This window comes from Malania oleifera, chromosome 7 (genome assembly GCF_029873635.1).
Source record: "Malania oleifera isolate guangnan ecotype guangnan chromosome 7, ASM2987363v1, whole genome shotgun sequence".
In the NCBI taxonomy this organism is placed as follows: Eukaryota; Viridiplantae; Streptophyta; class Magnoliopsida; order Santalales; family Ximeniaceae; genus Malania; species Malania oleifera.
In genome coordinates this window covers 2,226,035-2,246,593 of record NC_080423.1, presented here as the reverse complement: position 1 = coordinate 2,246,593, position 20,559 = coordinate 2,226,035, and the positions used below count along the sequence as shown (strand labels likewise).

Sequence of the window (20,559 nt, the reverse complement as noted above, 5' to 3'; positions counted from 1 at the left end):
CCCGACTGTTCTTTGATTCCCTTAGCAAAGATTTCAACCTCACTATGTGAATCTGCCATGAATGGCTTCTTCCCCATCCGAAGGGGTAGTGTTGTTGCATCCCATGTTGCTTGGACTTAGGTTATGTAACAACATATCTCAAAGCACTTACACATGATGTTGTATTATTCCTCCTGATGATCATCTTAATTTATCTCTTGGAGAAATAAATCATTTGCTATTTCTGCACTTGGAAGTAACTCTTCAATTTGTTGCAATTCCATGAAACTCTAACTCAAGGAAAGTGGCATTCAGTATGAGGAAGATGATTTATATATGAAGGTGACGCTGAACCAGAGTGCTTGTTGAAAACACTTGCACAAAGTTCTGACTGATCAAAAGAAACGATTGTCATAAGATGATGCAGTATTTAGAAAATTATCCAAAGGAAAAACAGAAGGGCAAATTCATTTTTTCTTAACATGGGATTGAGATGTTCATTTCAATGCTATGAAGCTGAGAAAATAGTGCCAATGAAGAAGGCTCGTGTCGACATAATGTGTTCATATATATTTGTAAACAAAAAAAAAATCTAATCTCATACAAGGTTAAGCAAAAAAATATGAACTTCTAATGATTCAAAATTTCCACAATCCTCCTTAGAACTCTTGTATTATTTTAAAGCAATCAAATAGAACTTCAAAAAATCAACCTTTTGCTCTTTGTACATACAATGACATAAAAATGTTAAAAAAATTTCATCCAATTCTCTGAGCAGCAAACCCAAAAATTCATTCGTTGCAGCATATGCTTACATATTTTCTCTCTCCCCTATATTGATAAACCTGTCATGGATTTACAGACTGCCCCCAGAAAAATCAGTTTGAAACCCCCCACCCCCAAAAAAATGGCAAAAAGAAATGTGCAAGCATCTTTTTTCCTGTTCTTTCTTTTTATTTTTTCCTCTGTTTTTCTGGGCGAGCATCTAAAGTAGCCAAACGTGGAAACCAACAGAGTGGGGCAACAAGGGCGGGAAGGGGAAGTACTAAAATCAAGATAGATGAAGGGCCATCTGCTGGAGAAGTAATTTCTTTTGAGACGCATCAATGATAGCTTTGCACTCGGCATCAACCAAGACCTCTGTCACAATTGCAGCCGCATGACCTCTGGGCTCCTCCGACGCCCTCCTCAACATAAACACCTGATCGAACCAAAGTGCCAAATGCAACACCCAAAATCAGTCTTACTAAACAACAAAACACCGAAAAGAAAAACAAAACAAAATAATCATGAATGCAACTAGATAGATTTTACTTGAAATGTGAGGGTTTAAGTATTACTACAATAACTATGGCCATACATTCCATAACAAACTAAATTATGATAAAATCACTTGCATGAAAGAATTAAGGTGAATGATTGCCTCTGTTTGTAACCAGGGCACAGAGGCACAAGAAATTGGATGTGGCGGCAAAGACATGGGTATAACACACAGTCAAAGACCATGTGAAATGCACCACAGTGAGAGTGACAATATTTTAAGAAAAGGAGAATTGGTGAATAGCTATAGAATGCTTAAAGAGGTCAATATGGATACCAAGATAGATTACAATCTTCAGAGAAGATAACATAAAAGCAGATTTTATGGGGTATCATGGCCAATGTGCTTGAAACTCAAGCTATCCTAGGGATCACCTGATCATGGGCACTACCTTCCCTGTTTCTATGGCAGATTGTGGTTTGTTTCCATCCATCAACAAATAACTAAATGTGGAAGAAAATTGTGTAGGAAATGCTGAATGAAAACCAAGTCAGAGACAAGAATTATGACCAAGGAACTGGTAAACCAAGGATGATAGTAATATACAAAGAGAATAAGCTTTAAAAATTAAAATTAAAATAAAAAATAAAGGAATAAAAGCCTCAAGCGGAGAGTATTTGAGGTTTGGATGCATATGGCAGAAGAGAAATTATCCTCATTTCTTGCACTTGCGCAAGAAATTGCTTACCTCACTTCATCACTTAAGAAAACAGCGTGGACATGCCAGAATTATACCCGGGTACACAAAGTCTTCGACTAATCTTATCCATGCCTATTCATGTCCACTACTGTAAGTTCATTGATAATCTTACCAGCAAAAACAGTCACAAGGCTATCTAGCCTCATTCAACAATCCACCACCCACTCCCCCGAGCCCCAGAGCAAATAATTACACTAGTACATATTACCCTACAAAACAGCAGTCTTAAAAACAATCAAAAAGACCAAGAAAATGCACAGTCATTGTTTAAATATTGATGTCCACTGCAGACATTCAAACTCACACTAAACATTATTATCAGGCACTTCTGTCATTGAGCAAAGATGTGCATGAAGCAATCAATTTAGTTTCAAGCTACATGCATCTAAGGAAACAATTTATGGAAGTAGAAGAAGATCCTTAGCATAACTTCATTTACGTAAATTAGAAAGAAAACAGTGAGTTGATGGTACCAAATATCAAATAATTCAATAAAAATGGAGAGCAACTATGGTGAAGCTATGACCGGTATAAAAATAATTGAGACGTATGTTTTAGATAACAAATCCACCACACCCCCTAGTTATACTGTGAGGACGTTGTTTGCATTTAAAATACCAGAAGTACCGCTGAATGCCTGGAATTTAGGTACAAAGCAAATTTATCTAGGATGAAGTCTTACATAAGTTGGAATAAGAAAAATGGAATGAAAAAAAAATGTAAAAGCCAAGCCTGCTTGCAATAGGTATGAAATTGAGAGACAACAGCCTAACCAACCAAGCAAAGCACTTAAAGGAGGTGATTTTACCTTCAAAAGACAGTACAGAAGCCTGTATAGGGGTGTAGGAACTACAGGGCTCTAATTAGATGGAGAAGCATAAATTTGTCTGTCCAAGCAAGCCTATCATTTAAAAACATGGATTGCAATAACCAAGAAATACCCAAACCATCCACTACTATGATCATCCTCCACTGTTATGAATACAGAATTTATTAGTATAAATGTAGCTTACAAACCTAGGTTGAATGAATGGAATCATAAAATATACATATTCAATGTCTAGGACATCAAAAGCTGTTTTTTGCCACACGTCTCTCTCCCCCATAAATTAACAAATTAAAACAATGGGTAAAAATATTATGATTGATGGTGCTTTGACTTTGTGTAGCTATACTATGGATCTGGTGAGGACGCTGTCGCTGTGTGGCAATTCACAATAAACAGAGAGAGAGAGAGAGAGAGAGAGATAATCCTACTTTGCATCTCTTAATAGCCACCATCTCTCCCCCATAAGTGCGACAACATCATCACCAAATGATCCACAATACAGGTAGACAATCAAAACATTACTAACCATTATATTTTACCTGTTTTTTAATGGGAAAAAAACACTTCATTAAGCAGAATATACAATGACCAGGATCAGAAACTCTAAAAATGAGAAATAAAAACAATAAAACCTTCCAGTCCCATTGGACATCTTTAAGACACATTGATGTAGGACGAGAAGCAGCTATTTGGATGGATCATTTCAACCCAATTAGGTTTCAACCCAATTAGGAGGCCTACGTCAAAGAATAGGGTGAATGGTTTATTGGGTCCAAAACCCAAATGTGCTTAGTTATTTAGTTGTTTGTGTGTGTAGTTGCTTGTATTAGATTATTTATGTTGGGGGCTTGTTTGTATTAATTATGTATTCTAGGGGTATGTTTGTAATGTAATTTAGTTTTAGGGGTATGTGTGTAATTTCATATGTTTAGAGGCTTTCTTATAAATAATGTGTGAAAGCCATGTTGTAGGCAGTTATTGATGAATGTGAATTGAATTGAACATGAATTCTCCCCTTGTATCTCCCCTCTCTCCTCCCTTCTTCCCATCTCCTAATTTCTCCATGGCTGCAGAACCTTGATGCTGCCCCTGCATCATTTGGTATCAGAGCCCAACTTCGATCTACATTCTTCCATTTCAGTCCACCCATTCTCCCTCACTCTTCTCCTCTTCTCCTCTTCTCTTCCTCTTCTTCCTTTTCTTCTTCTTTCTTCTCTGTTTCTGATCTCCTGTTCTGTCCATAATTCCCCGCTGCCCAGCAGCAGTCTGTCCTCTTCTTCTTGTCTGTTCTCTTCTTCTTCTCTTAATTCTCACCCATAATTCTCTCAACCCTCTGATTTCTAAATTCTGTTGCTGTCTCCTCTACTTGCAGCAGTCTCTGTCTAGCAATTAATCTCTCTGTTTCTTCCATCTTCTTCTTTTCTTCTTCTTCATCATCTTCCAATCTCTCCACTAATCTATTCTTCTCTGTTACTCTCTCGTCTCATCATTTTCTTTCTGAAATTTCAATTTAAAAAAAAAAAAACAAAAGCAGTTCAGCAGTTTCAGAACTTTTCAGAAAATTCCAGCCATGTCCCCGTTTCTTCAAACACCATTTCCCAGCCACCATCCTGCAACACCACCCATACCACCAAAAACGGAACCCCCCGAAACCTTTCCCCTCAAAATTTCATCACCAACCTACCAGCTGTGAAGCCCCACGCTCCACCTGAAGTTCTCCAGCCGCTGTTTCCTTCAAGATCTACCATTGCTGGAATTTTTCTTGACACACCATCACCACCACCATTCGACTCACCACCCTTCGATCTACCACTCAACAGAAAATCAACACCATAAAATCACCATCAGCGACTCACGCACCCCATGCACCAGTGACTGCAAGTGGAATTCTGCCGGACTTCCCTCCTGCTGCCAGAATTGCAAGAAATTGGTTCCCAGCCACAAGAAATTGGTGCTTTCTCGTGATATTTTCATTTGCAGCATGATATTTTGCCTCACTATAAGCAATCGTGATAATTTGGCACAAAACCCTAGAAATTGTCGCTGCCAGCATCAAAAGTCAGGTTTTATTGCTGCTATTTGTGAGTTTTTAAAGTGAATTTGTTTCTTTTTGCATGATACTCAAGATTAAAGGAGACTTGAAGATTATTCTTAAATAATTGAAAGTGAAGTCTGTGATTTGCTTCATATAAGTGCATCATGGTGACCAATGTTGAATTGCCTGCAAAGGTGGAGTTGTTATCCAGTAGGTTACAAAATATGGAAAATGCTTTGAAGACTATTACTGTTGCTTTGAATAGGCTAACAACCGAAGTTACAGCCTTAGGTAAAAAGCCCACAGAATTTCCTACCAAACAAGATGGAGGAATAGCTGCTGTCCCTCATGCTTTTGAGTTGGGTCAAGGCCGAAATAATCATTTAAGGGGATTAAACTAGAAGTCTCAGATTTTAATGGTGATGGTTCTCCTGATGAATTTGATGATTCGATGTATATTCTTTGGAGTACTATTTCCGATGGCATGACATAAATGAGGCTAAAAAGTTGAACTTTGCTGAATCAAAATTGAAGGAAACTGCTCGAATTTGGTGGATTAAACAAAGGGAAATCTTTAGAAGAAGGAGATTTGATGAGATTACAACATGGGATGAGTTGAAGCGAGCCATGCAGGAGCAATTTGCGCCATCCAATTATCAGCAACGTGTTCATCTCCAGCTCTTTGATTTGAAGAAAGAAGTAAAGACAGTGGAGTATACTAGTAGATTCACCACTTGGCTACTCCTGCAATATAGAATGGAAAGAGGACGTTACGATAGCTTTGTACAGAAAAGGGTTGAAGCCAACTATTGCCTCCAAACTTGCTGCATGTCATCTCATCACAGTTGGGGATGAAGCACAGGTTGCCACTCAGATTGAGGAGGACATGCAACGCAATTCTCCTAGAGCTACATCAGCCGTTTGGCTTGAGAAGAGTACTAGTGGAGTAGTACGAGAGAAAACAGTTGAGCAATTGTGTAAAGGTGTTCAGATTAATAGCTCTTAGAAGACTCCTGCTCATTGTGGAACAACTTCTAAGAGCCAACCATCACTCAAATGCTTTAAATGTCAAGGTTTTGGACATCGAACTGCACAATGTCCTAACCAATTCATGGCTGTTGCAGAAAAGAAGATGAAGATGATGATACTCAACTAGTTGAAGCTGAAATAGAAATTCCAAGTGACTTAGATGATGATGGAAATTTGAGAACCTATTTAGTGCTTCGACATATGCTCTCTTCCCACAAGGTTAAAGAGACAAAAGATTGGAGGCGGACCAACATCTTTCAAACTCAAGTGATATGTCAAAAACAGCTTTGTACTTTGGCTATTGATCCTGGTAGTAGCACAAATGTAGTTTCTAAAGAAGTTGTGAAGAAGTTAAATTTGGAAGTTGAGCCTCATCCCGAACCATACAAAATTGCTTGGGTGAATAATACCAACTTGAAGGTCCATGACCGCTGCTTACTTACCTTCAAGATTGGTTTCATTATGGAGACAATGCAATGTGATATCCTTGCTCTCAAAATTTGTCACATTCTTTTGGGCCGACCATGGTTATTTGATAGGAAGGTGAAGCATTATGAGAATTCTTATTCTCTCCTTTAACAAAAAGAAGTATAAGTTGATGTAATCACGAATTCTTCCATTGACCAAGTTGAGGCATACTTCTGGTTCCTTTCTTATGAAACGAGATGACTCTATTCATGGTGATGGACTCCTTAGTACTTTCCCTAACTCGACGGAGTCGAGTTCTTTCTGGAAGGAGGGAATTGATGTAGGACGAGAAGCAGCTATTTGGATGGATCATTTCGACCCAATTAGGAGGCCTATGCCAAAGAATAGGGTGAATGGTTTATTGGGTCTAAAACCCAAATGTGCTTAGTTATTTAGTTGTTTAAGTATATGTGTGTAGTGTCTTGTACTAGGATTATGTATGTTGGGAGCTTGTTTGTAGTAATTGTGTATTCTAGGGGTATGGTTGTAATGTAATGTAATGTAGTTTTAGAGGTATATGTGTAATTTCATACGTTTAGAGGTTTTCTTATAAATAGTGTGTAAAAGCCATGTTTTAGGCAGCTATTGATGAATGTGAATTGAATTGAACGTGAATTTTCCCCTTGTATCTCCTCTCTCCTCCCCTCCCCTTCCTTCTAATTTCTCCATGGCTGCAGAACCTTGATGCTGCCCCTGCATCACATATACTATTAAAGCAGCCAACGCCCAAAGAGATGCTGAATAATATTTACCTGTTGTTAATTATCAATTCTGATGCTCATGAGAATTGTTTATTTTACCCATTCTAGCTATGATTAGTCAAAATCTACATTTCTCTTCTCCATATATAACAACCAGCTATTATTTGTTGCCATATATTTTTATTTTTTACTTAATATATTTATTCTTTTTGTATAGTATTAATATCATTCTACAATTTTTATTGGTTGCCCCAATTAACTTAGGAGAGTTGCAAACTATAAAATTTGAACTGCTATAAACCATCTTCACTGTTTATGCAAGTCCAGAACAGAAAAATTATAGGACAACACTGCTACAACAAGGATATTTATTAAAATTAGGCATAAGACAAGAAGCATTAAATTACTTGGTACATATTGAATAGATTACTAAATGCATATTATGAAACATTATATGTGATAAAATGAGAGAGCCAGCAAAAATATAAAAGAAGATGAAGGTCATTTATGACATTGGTCCATGTAATGCAAAAAAGAGCAAACCTGTCATGTTTCAACAGAAAATAAAGGCCCAAGAAGAGCACAAGATTGAACAAGATTTACCCAGCGCTAAATATTGAAATATGGTCCATAGCGTTGACAACAGGCTCCTTGCTCCTCAGAATTCCTTACTTTTTCAAGGGATATATGGATCCTACTATCGTCAAGGTAATAATCTTGCATTCAAGTTCTGCAAGCTCAGCAGTAGATTGGTTGGCACAAAAGGATGACACTAGCACAGCCCTATATTGTCTGGTTCACATATCCTTTCTTGTTATCCCCCTAAAGAGGCATAGTCAATTTCCCTAGCACTAAGTCATTAGGAGAATATAGGGTAGGGGGAAAGATTATCAAATTCTCCATGAGGTTCAATCATGCATACAGAAGCAACTCTCGTGAACTCACCTGATCCAAACAGCACACAGGTCCCCACAACCTCCCCCACCCACCCCACAAAACAAAACACATGCACAAACAAAAATTCTCCCTGAATCATTTAGACCCGTTGCCAGACACACACAGCTCATGCTGGGCACTCCAACTCACGCATGCAGCAATCTTAACTCCTTAAAAGCATTAATTAACAAATAATAATCTTCTTTTTCCAGCAGCTTGATATAGTAATTACAGAGTGCTCATTCCGTCACCTCTAATGCTTAGGACCAATGGTGTTTTTTCCTACTCTTTTTGAGGTCTTTCACAGGGGGTAAAAAAATCAGGGGAGAAGAATAGCAGAAAACTTGAAGACGTAATTGGTGCACAACGGTTTTCTAAAAGGCGTTATTAGGGTGCGCCTTAAGGAGCACCTCAATGCTTTTTCTATCCAAAATGCACCAAGGCGCAATTATAAAGCGAAAATCTCCAAAAGCGTGCGCCTTCTCGCACTAGGCGTATGCTTTGACCCAAAAAGCATGCCTTTCACACCTTTACCAGAGATGCATACACATTATAGATTGTGTACAGAATGAAAATATTAGGGTTCTTGCTCATTCATTTGTTGAGATTCTTCAAATCACAAAGCCTCCATTAACAAACAATCATCTCTCACAACCTTCAACAACGTTTCAGATGATCAATCGACTCCAAATCTTCCTACTCTAGCAACTTCATCTTCTTGGGTGATCTCTCTCCATGTCAAGGACCTGAAAGATCATCAACACTTGAAGTGCTTCAGACCTCCGAATCTCCAGTGTCTTCTCTCATCTTCATTATCGCTCTTTCATTCCGTGGGTAGCAACAACTGTTCAAGGACCTATCTTCCACTGCATGACCTCTTTCCCATTGAATTTGGAGATTGTTCGGCAGAAAGAGATCACAAGGTCTGAGAAGAAAGCGAGGAGAGAGAGAGAGAGAGACAAGAGATGCTGAGAGACGAGAGTCAAGAGATACAAAAGACTGGAGAGATGTGGGACTGGGATCTGCTGTGGAGTTTATATATATGTAATTATGTATATATGTTAGGGACACATGGCTCTTTTTAACCAAGAAAAGCACACATATGCTGAGATTTGAACTTGAAATTCTGACTTTAGCCTCACTTTAAGTTATTAAGGGTCTAAAACTATATAATAAATTTTATATAAAGTTTAATATTTATAATTTATTTATGTATATTTTTTATAAAAAATTAAATTCCCAAAACGCTTACGCCTCATGTTACACCTTTGCTTTCTCAAAGAGTGGAGCACAAATTAGTTCGCTAGATGGGAGACCTCCAAATAGCAGACTTGGCTTTAAGAGAAAGCTTTCAGATTCTCACAACAATGAAACAGTTTATGGGATGATAACAGTTCTTTATGGAGAAGCTTGCAATCAATGTTGTTAATCAGCAAAGCATGCAATTGGCACAAGTTGAAGAGGTGGTTTTGATGGTACAATGGTTAAGTGTAGAGGTGGATGAGGTGATCAGTGGGGGACCAGTTTTTGGGGAATTTGGATTTATGAGCTTCTAGAAATAGTGTGGTTGGAACCATTTGAAACTCCTCTCTCCCTCTCCCATTGTGTTTAATTTCCCAGAATAGGTAAATATAAGTTTATAGAATAATGTAGAAATTATTTTGTGTTTTCAGATGACGGCAGAGTTTGAGCTTGAGGCAGAGAGAGAGAGAGAGAGAGAGAGATACTTAAGGAGGGAGAAATAACTGCAAAGAAAGATGAGGAACAGAGTTAAATAAAATATTATTAAAATTTTGAAAGTGTATATAAGGTATTTCAAAAAAATAAACAAAGATGACAGCACTGTGTTCCATCTTTATCATGAACAGCCTAATACCAGAAGAGGTAATAACTAATAAGTGCCCCAAAATAAAGTGTCAAGGAAAATAAGTACTCAGTAAAAATAGGAGGTCCCTATCGCTTTTTAAAAGGAAAATAAAGTTAGTCTATTGCCTTGACTTTTAGCTTTGCACTAACTTTTTGAAAACTAATGCACATTTTTCTTAGAAAACTTCAGTGCAGCTCCAAAGTTATCACAATTGTATTAGTTTATTTTATGATCATTCTTCCTCCTAGTCATTGAGCTGTTGGTACAGTGTTAACTCTTTCAAAGTTTAAGTTAGTTCAGGTTACATTAACAGCATGTGAAGTCTCACATAGGATAGTACCCATTATGGGCAGTGCATGCTTCATTACGTTCATATGTGAATCAAAGCATGTTACCAACTTATCATAAACCAAGGATATATATATATTTTTTTTTGGATAACAAAAGAAGATATCATTAATAAACCAAGGATATAATACCTGCCCATGATGTGTTATTTCTAAAGAGCCAGGCTGCAGGATAAATGGTTCCCCATCTATTTGAACTGGGAAAGGACTAGAAGCATGAATTCTTATTGTTCTTCCTTGAGCTAACCTCCTGGCTTGTGAAAGCCCAACCTGCACAACAGAGTCAGCAACATTATTAAATTTATATCCACATTGCTCTACAAAAGTAGATAACATAGATCTTCAAAGGAACTAAGTACAAAAAGGGACAAAAATCTCGGTAAAAATAATTGTTTTGATCTCATTTGCTTAAACCAAAAGGTAAACACATTTCCTACATTCTAATTTCATAGATTTTGCCGAGGGAATTAGTTTAAGTACTATGTATAAAGAGCTCGTCAGTGTAAGGGCCATGTGTTCGCGAGCCTGCATTCCCTGTGCTGCTGTGCATGTCTGTTCTAATTCTATGAAAGTACAGATTCTCAAATCCTCTTATACCATGGTTCTAAAAACCAGACCCGTGAAAAACCTGGTGAAGCCATGGGGTTGGTCCGACCGGAACCAATAGGTCAACCCAGTGGTTGAACCATTGATGTCACACACACACACACACACACAAAAACATACATATATATAATGTAAAAATAAAACTAGTCATATATTTTATATAAAATCATTAAAGCTTAAGTGTGCGAATATAATCTAGAGCATATAGATTTTAGTTCTAAAGTTTAAAATTTGAAATTTAAACTAAAATTAATGGAAAGTAGTTTCCATTTATGCACCTATTCACATTTTCCACTTCTTAATAAAAGCTAAAAAAGAAATTGCGTAAATTATTAAATTATTTCTATTCTTAAATTAAATGGTTAAAATCATCATATCAACCTCTCCTGATATTTCTGGAAGCAAATCAATACAAAGGATCCTTAATAAATATTTAAGGGGAGGAGGAAGCCTAAGGATTTAGTTGACAGCCAAAGTAGACTGCTGTACCGCCGCCAGAGGAGGCTTCTGCACCATTGGTGCAGGAGGACAATGGTCGATGGTGCTCTGCTGCTGAAGTAAGGTGAGCTGCAAGGAGGATGGTGAGCTGGTGGTCTACCTTTAGAGGAGATACTAAGCTGCCTGTGCCTCTAAAAAAACAATTTTTTGTTTTTATAATCTCATGGGGTCGACCCCTTTTTTCTATCGTTTCTGTCAATTTACAGGTTTCAGGGATCACATCATTCACATGGACCGGACAGGTGGCTGGTTCTAGTCAGGCTGGTCGATCAGGTCTGGATTTTAAAATAAGATGAACTTTTTGGTCTACATTTACTTTACTTCCCATCAATTTATTTTATCTTTTATTTTATACAAATTATACTTTGTTTTGTGCAATACAAATGATAACGGAATCAAAATGCAATTACCCTAACGAATAAAATGTTTGTGATGCTTAACATCTTTAGTTTGATTTGAATCTGATTTGATTCTGCCATTTACTCAAGTAGTTTTATTCGGCCAAATATGCATATAATGCTTTAAAATTACAACATACAACAATTATCCCAATTTATATGATACCATGCAACTACAGCAATCCATGCAGCAATTATCCCAATTTATATGATACCATGCAACTACAACAATCCATCAAGATGGTAGCTTTTCTGAACTTACTGTGATATGCATGCATACATATCTCAGTTGGCTCACTAAAGTTACTGCACATGCATAATTCATGCATGCATAATATGTAAAAAATCATCTCCAAAAACATTGATACTGATAAGAGCAATAGAATATTGCTTTAGAACACTTTGGAATCAAAAGTAGTCCCTGGTGATATCAATATTTTTTCATGTATACAACCATCGTATAGTTTTGCCTCAGGAAATAAAACTATTGCCATCATGTGGATGGTTTTAGCTGGAAAAAATTATATACTCTATAGTGACAAATATGCCTTCATTTGAATGCCTGAAACCACATTCACCAAATTTCATTTTCTTGCCTTCTGAATGAATTCAAAAAATAAAAAATAAAATAAAGAAATAATCCAAGCAATGTGTCGAAACAAGTTCCTTTAGCTCCAGCTAATCTGTTGCCAGTGGAACCCCTAAAAGTCCAAAAACCAAATAACCCAAGAAAAATATTGTTTGGAGTCTTGAAGCTTGAGTTCAGTTTTACATCCTATAAAACACAGGTAATTTAGGTCTTGAAGCCATCTTTTGATATCAACATACAGTGGCCATCTCTAGCACCCAGAGAAATCTATTCAATAAAGAACTATAGATCTTTAGTCAGGCATAGGGAAGCTTCTGTATGGACTTTCACTCACATCACAAAGAAGGAATTCAGTAAATGATCAACTAGGTTAAAAAAAGAGCTCTTGGAATCTTGTTCAAGTGCCCAAACCATTTTAACCATATCTCCCTTATAATCTCCTCTCCCTTGTCTTTTACAGGTGCTCTGCGCCTTGCTTCCCACGGATTTGTCTATTCCTTAGTTATCCCTTAGTTTATTTTTTAGAATTACACCCCTTATCCATTTTAGCATTCTCTTTTCTGCAACTTTTACTTTTTGGATACTTCTTAGTTGCATAACACTCAAATCCATATAACACAGCTAGTCCGTCAGCCAACCTTCCATCAAATTTTAACAATATTCTATGTTGACACAAAATGCCCAAACCAATTTTCCATTTTACTAAACCTGCATTAACTGCATGTATTACTCCTTCAATCTCCTTCCACAATAAAGGCAGGGTATCAAAATCTACTAGTGCTAACTTGACCATCATGTTTGATATTTTTTTTTTTTCCAGTATTCCTCCAAGAATGACTAAAACAACGACAATTAAAAACAGGACAAACAAATTATGGTTTGTTAGTTTTTGCTTTTATTTCCTTTTTTCGTTTTTTTCTTGCTTTATTTTGTTTTCCTGCCGTGAATATCTTTCATCCTCTCCTAGGTTGTGCCTCTCTTTAATCTTTCTTCATATATTTGCTTAGTAATTAAAAAAGAAGAGGGGGGGGGGGGGGGGAGGAGAGAGGATACAAACAAAAGGTGCAAGTAGAGTACAAGCATGCAATAATTTCAAACCTGCAATTTGCCTAGGTGCCATGCACCACAAATGCATACAACCTCAAGCATCTTATCGTGTATAGACTGGAGATCAAAATCATCATCATGATCATAATCATTCTGCCAAAGATCTACCCCACCCATATAGCTGCTAATATTAAGCACAATTAAACCTTCAACATCCTGGAATAAAAATTATGCAGGACAACATCAGAAGGTGAGGGAAAAAGTAATATAATCAGTAATAGGCTGTAATTTGTCATGAACCTTTGGAATCTCAACGTCTCTCCCATCAACTTCAAGCCAGACTTGCCATGGTAAGTCGGCACAAGTTCGGTCCATTATATCCCGCGCACCTTCTTTGGCATACCACAGCTTATTCACAAACTGTTCATGCAATTTTAGTAATCAATTCCAGAAGCACATAAAGCAGATCCAAACAAACAAGCAGCTCTTTAAACTATTTAGTTGAAGAATTTCAAAACTCCAAACAATTTAAAAAGCACAAGTTGTTTTAAAATCTAAACCAAGAGTAAAAATGCCTAAACTATCTAAAGAAAAAAGTAAAGGAAAAAATATTGTAAAAATGAAAAATTAGCTAACTTCATTGTAATTTTCCTGGAAAACTGAAATAAAAAGTAAAAGCTGCTTTCCAAAACTAAACAGACCCATAAATATTATCCAGAATGTCTTAGTTGTTAATTTTGACTCTAAATAACTAATAAAGGAATGTGATCACTGGTTTATAATATTATTGTTGAATGTTGATCTATATAATATATGTGTACATATATATATATATATATATATATATATATATGGCATGGCATGATGATGCCACTGGTCTGACCAACCCAGTGCCTTTTCCGAGTCGATGACCAGTTCCGGTTTTTAAACCATTTGGAAAACAGTTTCCATTTTCTATTTTAGTTTTCCAAAAAAAAAAATATTTATTTTTTTGTTTTGCAGCATTTGAATTTAAAAAAAATAAAAAGAATAAAAAATGCCAACCTTGTTTACAATTTATAAATTTGTATAAAAAAAAGTTTTAAAACATCTTTTTATCGTTTCATAGATTTTTTATTTCTTATATAATTTTTGGAAAATTGAAAAACAAGGTGTCAATTTTGTAATTATTTTTGGAATCTAGAAATGAAAAATGAAAATTGTTTTGTACAACTAAACAACCCCTTTATTTTCTACCTTCTAAATAAAAATCTTAGAAAACTGAAAAATAAGCCAAATTTTTATAATTTTTTGAAAAATTAAAAAAGAAAAATGAAAATTGTTTTCCAAAACGGAACTGCCTCTTACCCCCCATTTGGTTTGTAGAATAAAAAGACATAAGAATGGAATGAGAGTGGGAATGGAATCAACATAAAAATTCCATTACTGCATTTGGATACTCACACAGAATAGACATGGGAATGGAACAATTACAGAACAAGATACTTTCCAAAAATACCCTTTGAAGTTTTAAAATCAATATTTTGATTTTGGTTTTATTTTTTGCTTCAAAATTTCTTTATGGTAATCTGTTTGAGAAACCTGTTGTTCTAACCACGGCTGCCAGTTTTGACCATGGCTGCCAGTTTCAACCACAACTGAGGATTCAAGGTTTGAAATGGGGAGGGGAATGGGAGTCCAGATGGGTAAGGATATTTGGGAAGCAACATCGCTGGAGATGTCGTCGCTGTTTTGGTTACTCACATGAAAAAATGGAGTAATTGGAGAAGAAGCTAGCCACAGAGCCTTTCGATAGCAACGGTGGAAGAAGACTTACAGTAGCTAGGGCTCACAGCAGTGGCGTCGACTCACAACAGCAGCAAGGGCTTACGAAGGCTAGGGATCACGGTGGTGCCGAAGGCTCACAGCAGAGGTGGGCTTACTACAGTGGCAACAGTGAGTTAGGACAATAGGGAGAAGAAGAAGAAGAAGAAGAAGAAATGGAGATGAGAGGGTATTATGGGGAATGGGTTGATTCCATGGAATGAGAAATGATTCTAGTCCATTTGGATAGGAACCACAATTCCCCCTAGCGATGGACTTAGTATTCCAGGCAGAATCCTGATTCGACAAACCAAACGCAAGAATGTGATTCCATTCCTGATCTGATTCTGCAAACCAAATGGGGGGCTTACTCTTCAACAATTAACAGAAGTACAGAACATCTCTAATGACCTCCCCCTCCCTAAACTCCAATTCTCTAATAAGAGCTTATAAATTTAACTTCTTCAAAACCGCTTTCAGTCTTGAGATTTTTTTTTTTCATAAACTTAAAACCCTCCCACCCCTTCACAAAATGCTCACTCCAAATCTCCCTAATCAAGGAAAGAAAAGAATGATGACCAGTCCACAATATTCTCAAAACAAAACGGGTTGAATCCCACCTAAACTTCATAGAATCTAGCAACATAGTAAAATGATTAGAAACTGATCTAGAAAAGAGCTTTAAGCACAAAATTAACAGTCATAGCTTTTTATGGGAATTCTTCTTTGTTCTTCCTTCTCCTTTTATTTCCTCATTCTGAAAGATACAAGTTGCAGTTATATCTGATGTGTCTGTGTGAAAGCAAAAGAGAGAAACATTTCATTAACCTGAATATAATACTGATGTAAACTAAACCATGACCCACCAAGCACCATAATGCCCCATCATAATGTCCCACCCCGACAAAATTATGACTTAAAAATATAATACAGAAAATGAATATAAATCCCAAAATCATGTCATTAGTTCTTTATCGAATTCTGTCGTAGTAACTGCTGCGAAACTCCTAAAAAAACGAACATTGAAAAATTAAATAGATGAACACATTATAAATTGAAAAGTTTGGAGAAACCAGAACTTGCTAAATCATTCACTACTGACTGTTGAATAACTAAGAACAGAAGCTGCTAAAAGAATATTGCTACCTGATTATAGAACTTCTCAGGATTCTCCTCCCGACTCATATGAAACTCATAGGCAACCTTTGCATCACATCCAATACCTGTCAAAGTAAATTCAATTATCAGAGTCAATCAAATTAGGAGAAGGCCAGAGCAAAAGAAGGCTTCCGTAAAACACCTAAATAATTCATCATGAACTTGGATTGCATTGTATTTGAATCACTGTCCAAGTTTTCCTCCCTGATATTAACTTTCCAGCGATCCAGCATTGTAACTGCCGCATGGTTTAAGTCGTGCAGAATTGTGCTCAATCCACCTTGCCCTTTGACTATAGACAGACCCTTACCCCATTGCAAAACCCTTGATAAATCATTTCCTGTGCCCAGAGGAAGAATAGCAACAGATGGAGGTGATTCAAAATTGTGTCGCTCAATCGCATCGAGGACCCAAGCCACAGTACCATCACCACCACAGACCAAAACTCTAAAATTTTGCATAGTGCTAAACAACTTCAAACCGGCTTCTGGACCTTGAGTAGAACTAAGTTCAAAAACCTGCAAAAGAAAACAGTAACACTTAGTTGAATGTCCAGATGAGCCATCATATGAAAAAGTAATGAGACACATGTCAAATGAATTCAGAACTATCACAGAAAACATCAATTGAGAAATTTTAACAAGACATGCTTCTTCAGAAAAAGTGAACTTTTTTTCTGATGCAAAACAAAGTATAAGCAGCTGAAAATGGTCAAACAGGTAATTAAGAACAGGAAATCAACCAGAGGTCTATTGCCATAACATTGCCACTGGCAAAAATGGTTTAGAGTATACATAGCATATATACTAGCAAAAGCGATATGCACAGAATTAGGTTACTTGGCAAAGCTCATGCAAATTCAAAAGGCCTCTTGGCATAAATATATATAAACACACAAAAACAAAAATACATTCCATTACTCCTGTTGGCTTGCTGCACCAAACCACCATAGAAATCAAGAGAAGCAAGTCCCAGACCCTCTTGATTCAAATTCATCAAAAACTTAAATTACACAAAGGTGACATATGGCCAAAATTCGATTTCATGACTAAAAAAATTCAAACCATCAAACAGATTTAGATTCATATTCTCCACAGAAAGCCGCACGAGCTGGAATTTTAATGAAGTCAAATGTTGATGTCAAACCTAGCAAATGCTGATGTCATCCTCTTGCACTTGTGAGGCTTCTGTTCTCCATCTAGATTTCCCCAGATGTGTTTTCTTAGCTTCATGGTAATACAGACAAGAAAGAATAAAATGGAATGAAGAAAAATGGGACGTAAGATGGTAAGAAAAGAGGAAAAGAGGAAGAGAGAAAGGAGAAAATTTCTGTGTGTGTGTGTGTGTGTGTGTGTGAGAGAGAGAGAGAGAGAGTGAGCAGATGTACTAGGTTCTTTTTTGAACAAGATGTATGCAGAAGACATATGCCCTAACTCCTTAGCAGTCACGACACACAAAATGTGCCTAGTTGAAAGCAAGTATAATGTCCACGATGATCTAGCCAGCCAAAAGCAGCAAATATGTAAAGGTATCATATGCCCTAGTAAAATACAAGACCAGAAGATCAACAAACAGTTTTATTGCAATTATGTATTTATATTATTAAATACTAAGGCAGATAAGAAAATATTACTAAACTATTAGTTGTTTTATGGCTGAGAATCACTGGTCCCCATATAAGCAATTTATGCAGCTATAGAACTTAAACACTCACCTGCACAGGATTCAAAAGCATGTTCAATCTCCTCCGGAGAGAGGGCCCATATTGAGCTCCACTCTTGGTATTGATGAAAACTAGAAGAGGTCTTGCATCATGAGGCAAGTCCACTAATTTGTACTTCTTTACCCAAGCATAGACAATAGCGCCACCCTTTTTCTGTATTGGTACAATTTGAGTGCCCTTGACACCAAGCGCACTGTCATGTTCCTTCAATATTTGGTCATAATTTTTCTCACTGTTGGATTTCTTCAAACCAACAAGCCCATGAAGCACATACTCCAGGGCTGTATTGGCTGCTGAAGCATCATGTAACCTACCATTAATGGAACAAGCACTACCACGTTTGCTCCTGTGGCGTCTTCTTCTAATCTGCCCACAAACAGAAGATGTTATAATTTCTTCCCTCATAGAACTCAGCAGTCTACCTCCAGTAAATTCATCATTAATTTCTTTCACACAGATTGGAGAAAGGATAGCCCATCTAAGAGGACCCAAATCACAAACATCACCAGATTCTTTCGACATTTTGGCATGGCACTCAACATGTACAAGGCGCTGACACCATAGACAGTGCCACAAAGGAGAATCATCTAGAAAAGGAACACCGCAAGGTTCATCACAGTATAAGCAGAAAGCAGACATCTCAGGATTATCACCCATGTTGATCCATCTTTCTGACCAGTGGTGTTGAACATGGCTAAAACCAGCTTGTGCTACACACTTGCAATCCTTTGCTGCAAACTGAGAACAACGGAAATGCGTTGCTACACCACACACAGAACAACGGTGAACAGGATTTTGCCCTGCTGATTTTGTACCTGAGGTTTGTGGAGACACCAAAGACGTCAAGCAAACACAGCATGTGGAAGGCTGTTCACAACAAGTAAAATCCTCCATCCATAAGTGATGTGACAAAGGAACTTTTAGCTTCTTCCACACTTCTTTCTTTGCTCTAGCAGCAGCTTTAACCCATTTAAGTGATGTCCTTCTCTGCCATTTAAAGAATGCACATAAAATAGCTAGAAGTCCAAATGATGCAGCGACCAACCATCCAAAAACAAAGGGACCAGAAGCATCTGAGTTGGTCATCAAATTCAGGACTGACATATCAAAATTAAACATTATAAACCTAGTTCACAATCTTCATTCTCAAATCCCTTAAACAGCCTCCAATTTGAAATCCAGCACCAAACAAATTGTGAACTAAACCTGACCGCCAGGGAAAAAAAAATTATTTAATATCTATTAAAGAGAAACATGATCATTCAACACATGCAAATAGAATAGCAGAAAAGTTAAACAGGTAGTGGGGGAGAAAAGTGCAACTCAATAATAAAAAGCCAAAATATAGCTGCCTCTGTAACTAACAGATTATTAATTTTTTGGCTAATTTAGATTTTTTGGCCCACGTGCAAAATATATATATGAACTACGGTACAAACAAGGAACCAACAAAAATTAATGCACATATAATAATAAATATATGATTATGACAAGTCAAGAATTTATTCTGAGCATATATAATCAATCTTGCAAATATGGGTCTTAACAAGCTACATCATTTTTTGTTGGCCATTGAAATTTGCAAGCAACATAGATATTGATGATACTCAGGAAAGTAGGTACCACAAGAGCCACAGAGGTGAAAATAAGCTACACAGTTTATGAAACACTCAAAAAGAAGACAAAAAAGAAAAAACTTAAACAATCACCACTAGTAGAATAACATGCAACACATACAATCAACTTGAGTAACTTCCCAGCACCAATACACTAGAAATAATAACAAAAACCTTGAATTCAATACTGTTCTTCCCCGCCACAGTATTCTCCTGCTGGAATTTTACCGTCCTTAACTACAAAACATACAACGTGCCTCTTCTCAATGTCATATTAAAAACACCCTGAATTGTGTGTCTACATTCTCCCAAGAGTTCAGCAAACACTTTAAAATGCAGAGGAAGCACAACCACATTTAATCCCACAAGAAATCCAGAGGCGAAGATGAAATAGCAAATATTCGGAAAATAATACAGTCCAAAACAATAAACTGCATCAGGCTTTCTTTCTTCTTTTATTCTTCGTTAGCTAAAAAAGTATATTATCAAAACCAAATAACAATGAGATAATCTTTTAGCGTATATCAAGAGATAAACAGCTTCAAACTGCAGCTTCTTTTTTTCGTTTTTTGCTTTGATTTCTTAAATCTTTATTGTCGTGACGATTGAAAACCCTAACTTTGTAGCTTAAACAAATTGCGAACCAAAGGAAAGGACGCACAGAACCTTCCTGACGACGAAATCGACCTCGGAAAGGCGTTTGATGCGTCTAGCACTGGTTCAATCTGATCGATTCTGAATGAAGTAACCATTCTGTGCCAGCAGAGAGAGAGAGTGGAGGGAAGATTTTGTCGCTACGTTCATCAAACAGGGAGGGAAAATTGAGAGATGGAGAGAGAAAATCGTTGGACGTAGTGACCTAAATGAAATAATAGAGAATTTGCAATGGCAAAAATGGAAATAAAAAAT

General features: G+C 36.8%; 1 protein-coding gene across 2 annotated transcripts; it reads right to left on the bottom strand.

The window, feature by feature from the left end:
• Window positions 1–623: 623 nt before the first annotated feature.
• On the bottom strand, window positions 624–20,527 carry LOC131160240 (diacylglycerol kinase 2). Of its 2 annotated transcripts, XM_058115680.1 has the most exons (9): window positions 20,317–20,527; window positions 19,161–19,240; window positions 18,026–19,021; window positions 16,454–16,829; window positions 16,300–16,376; window positions 13,651–13,770; window positions 13,402–13,566; window positions 10,345–10,482; window positions 624–1,180 (listed from the first exon to the last, which is right to left on the bottom strand). In XM_058115680.1, exons 3-9 carry the CDS (start codon window positions 18,926–18,928, stop codon window positions 1,031–1,033), a joined length of 1,929 nt encoding a protein of 642 aa, XP_057971663.1. In that variant the 5' UTR covers window positions 18,929–19,021; window positions 19,161–19,240; window positions 20,317–20,527; the 3' UTR covers window positions 624–1,030. The 2 variants fall into 2 exon arrangements, with proteins under 2 accessions (XP_057971663.1, XP_057971662.1); XM_058115679.1 differs by having other exon boundaries at window positions 18,026–19,240; window positions 20,317–20,520.
• Between the last annotated feature and the right edge of the window lie 32 nt (window positions 20,528–20,559).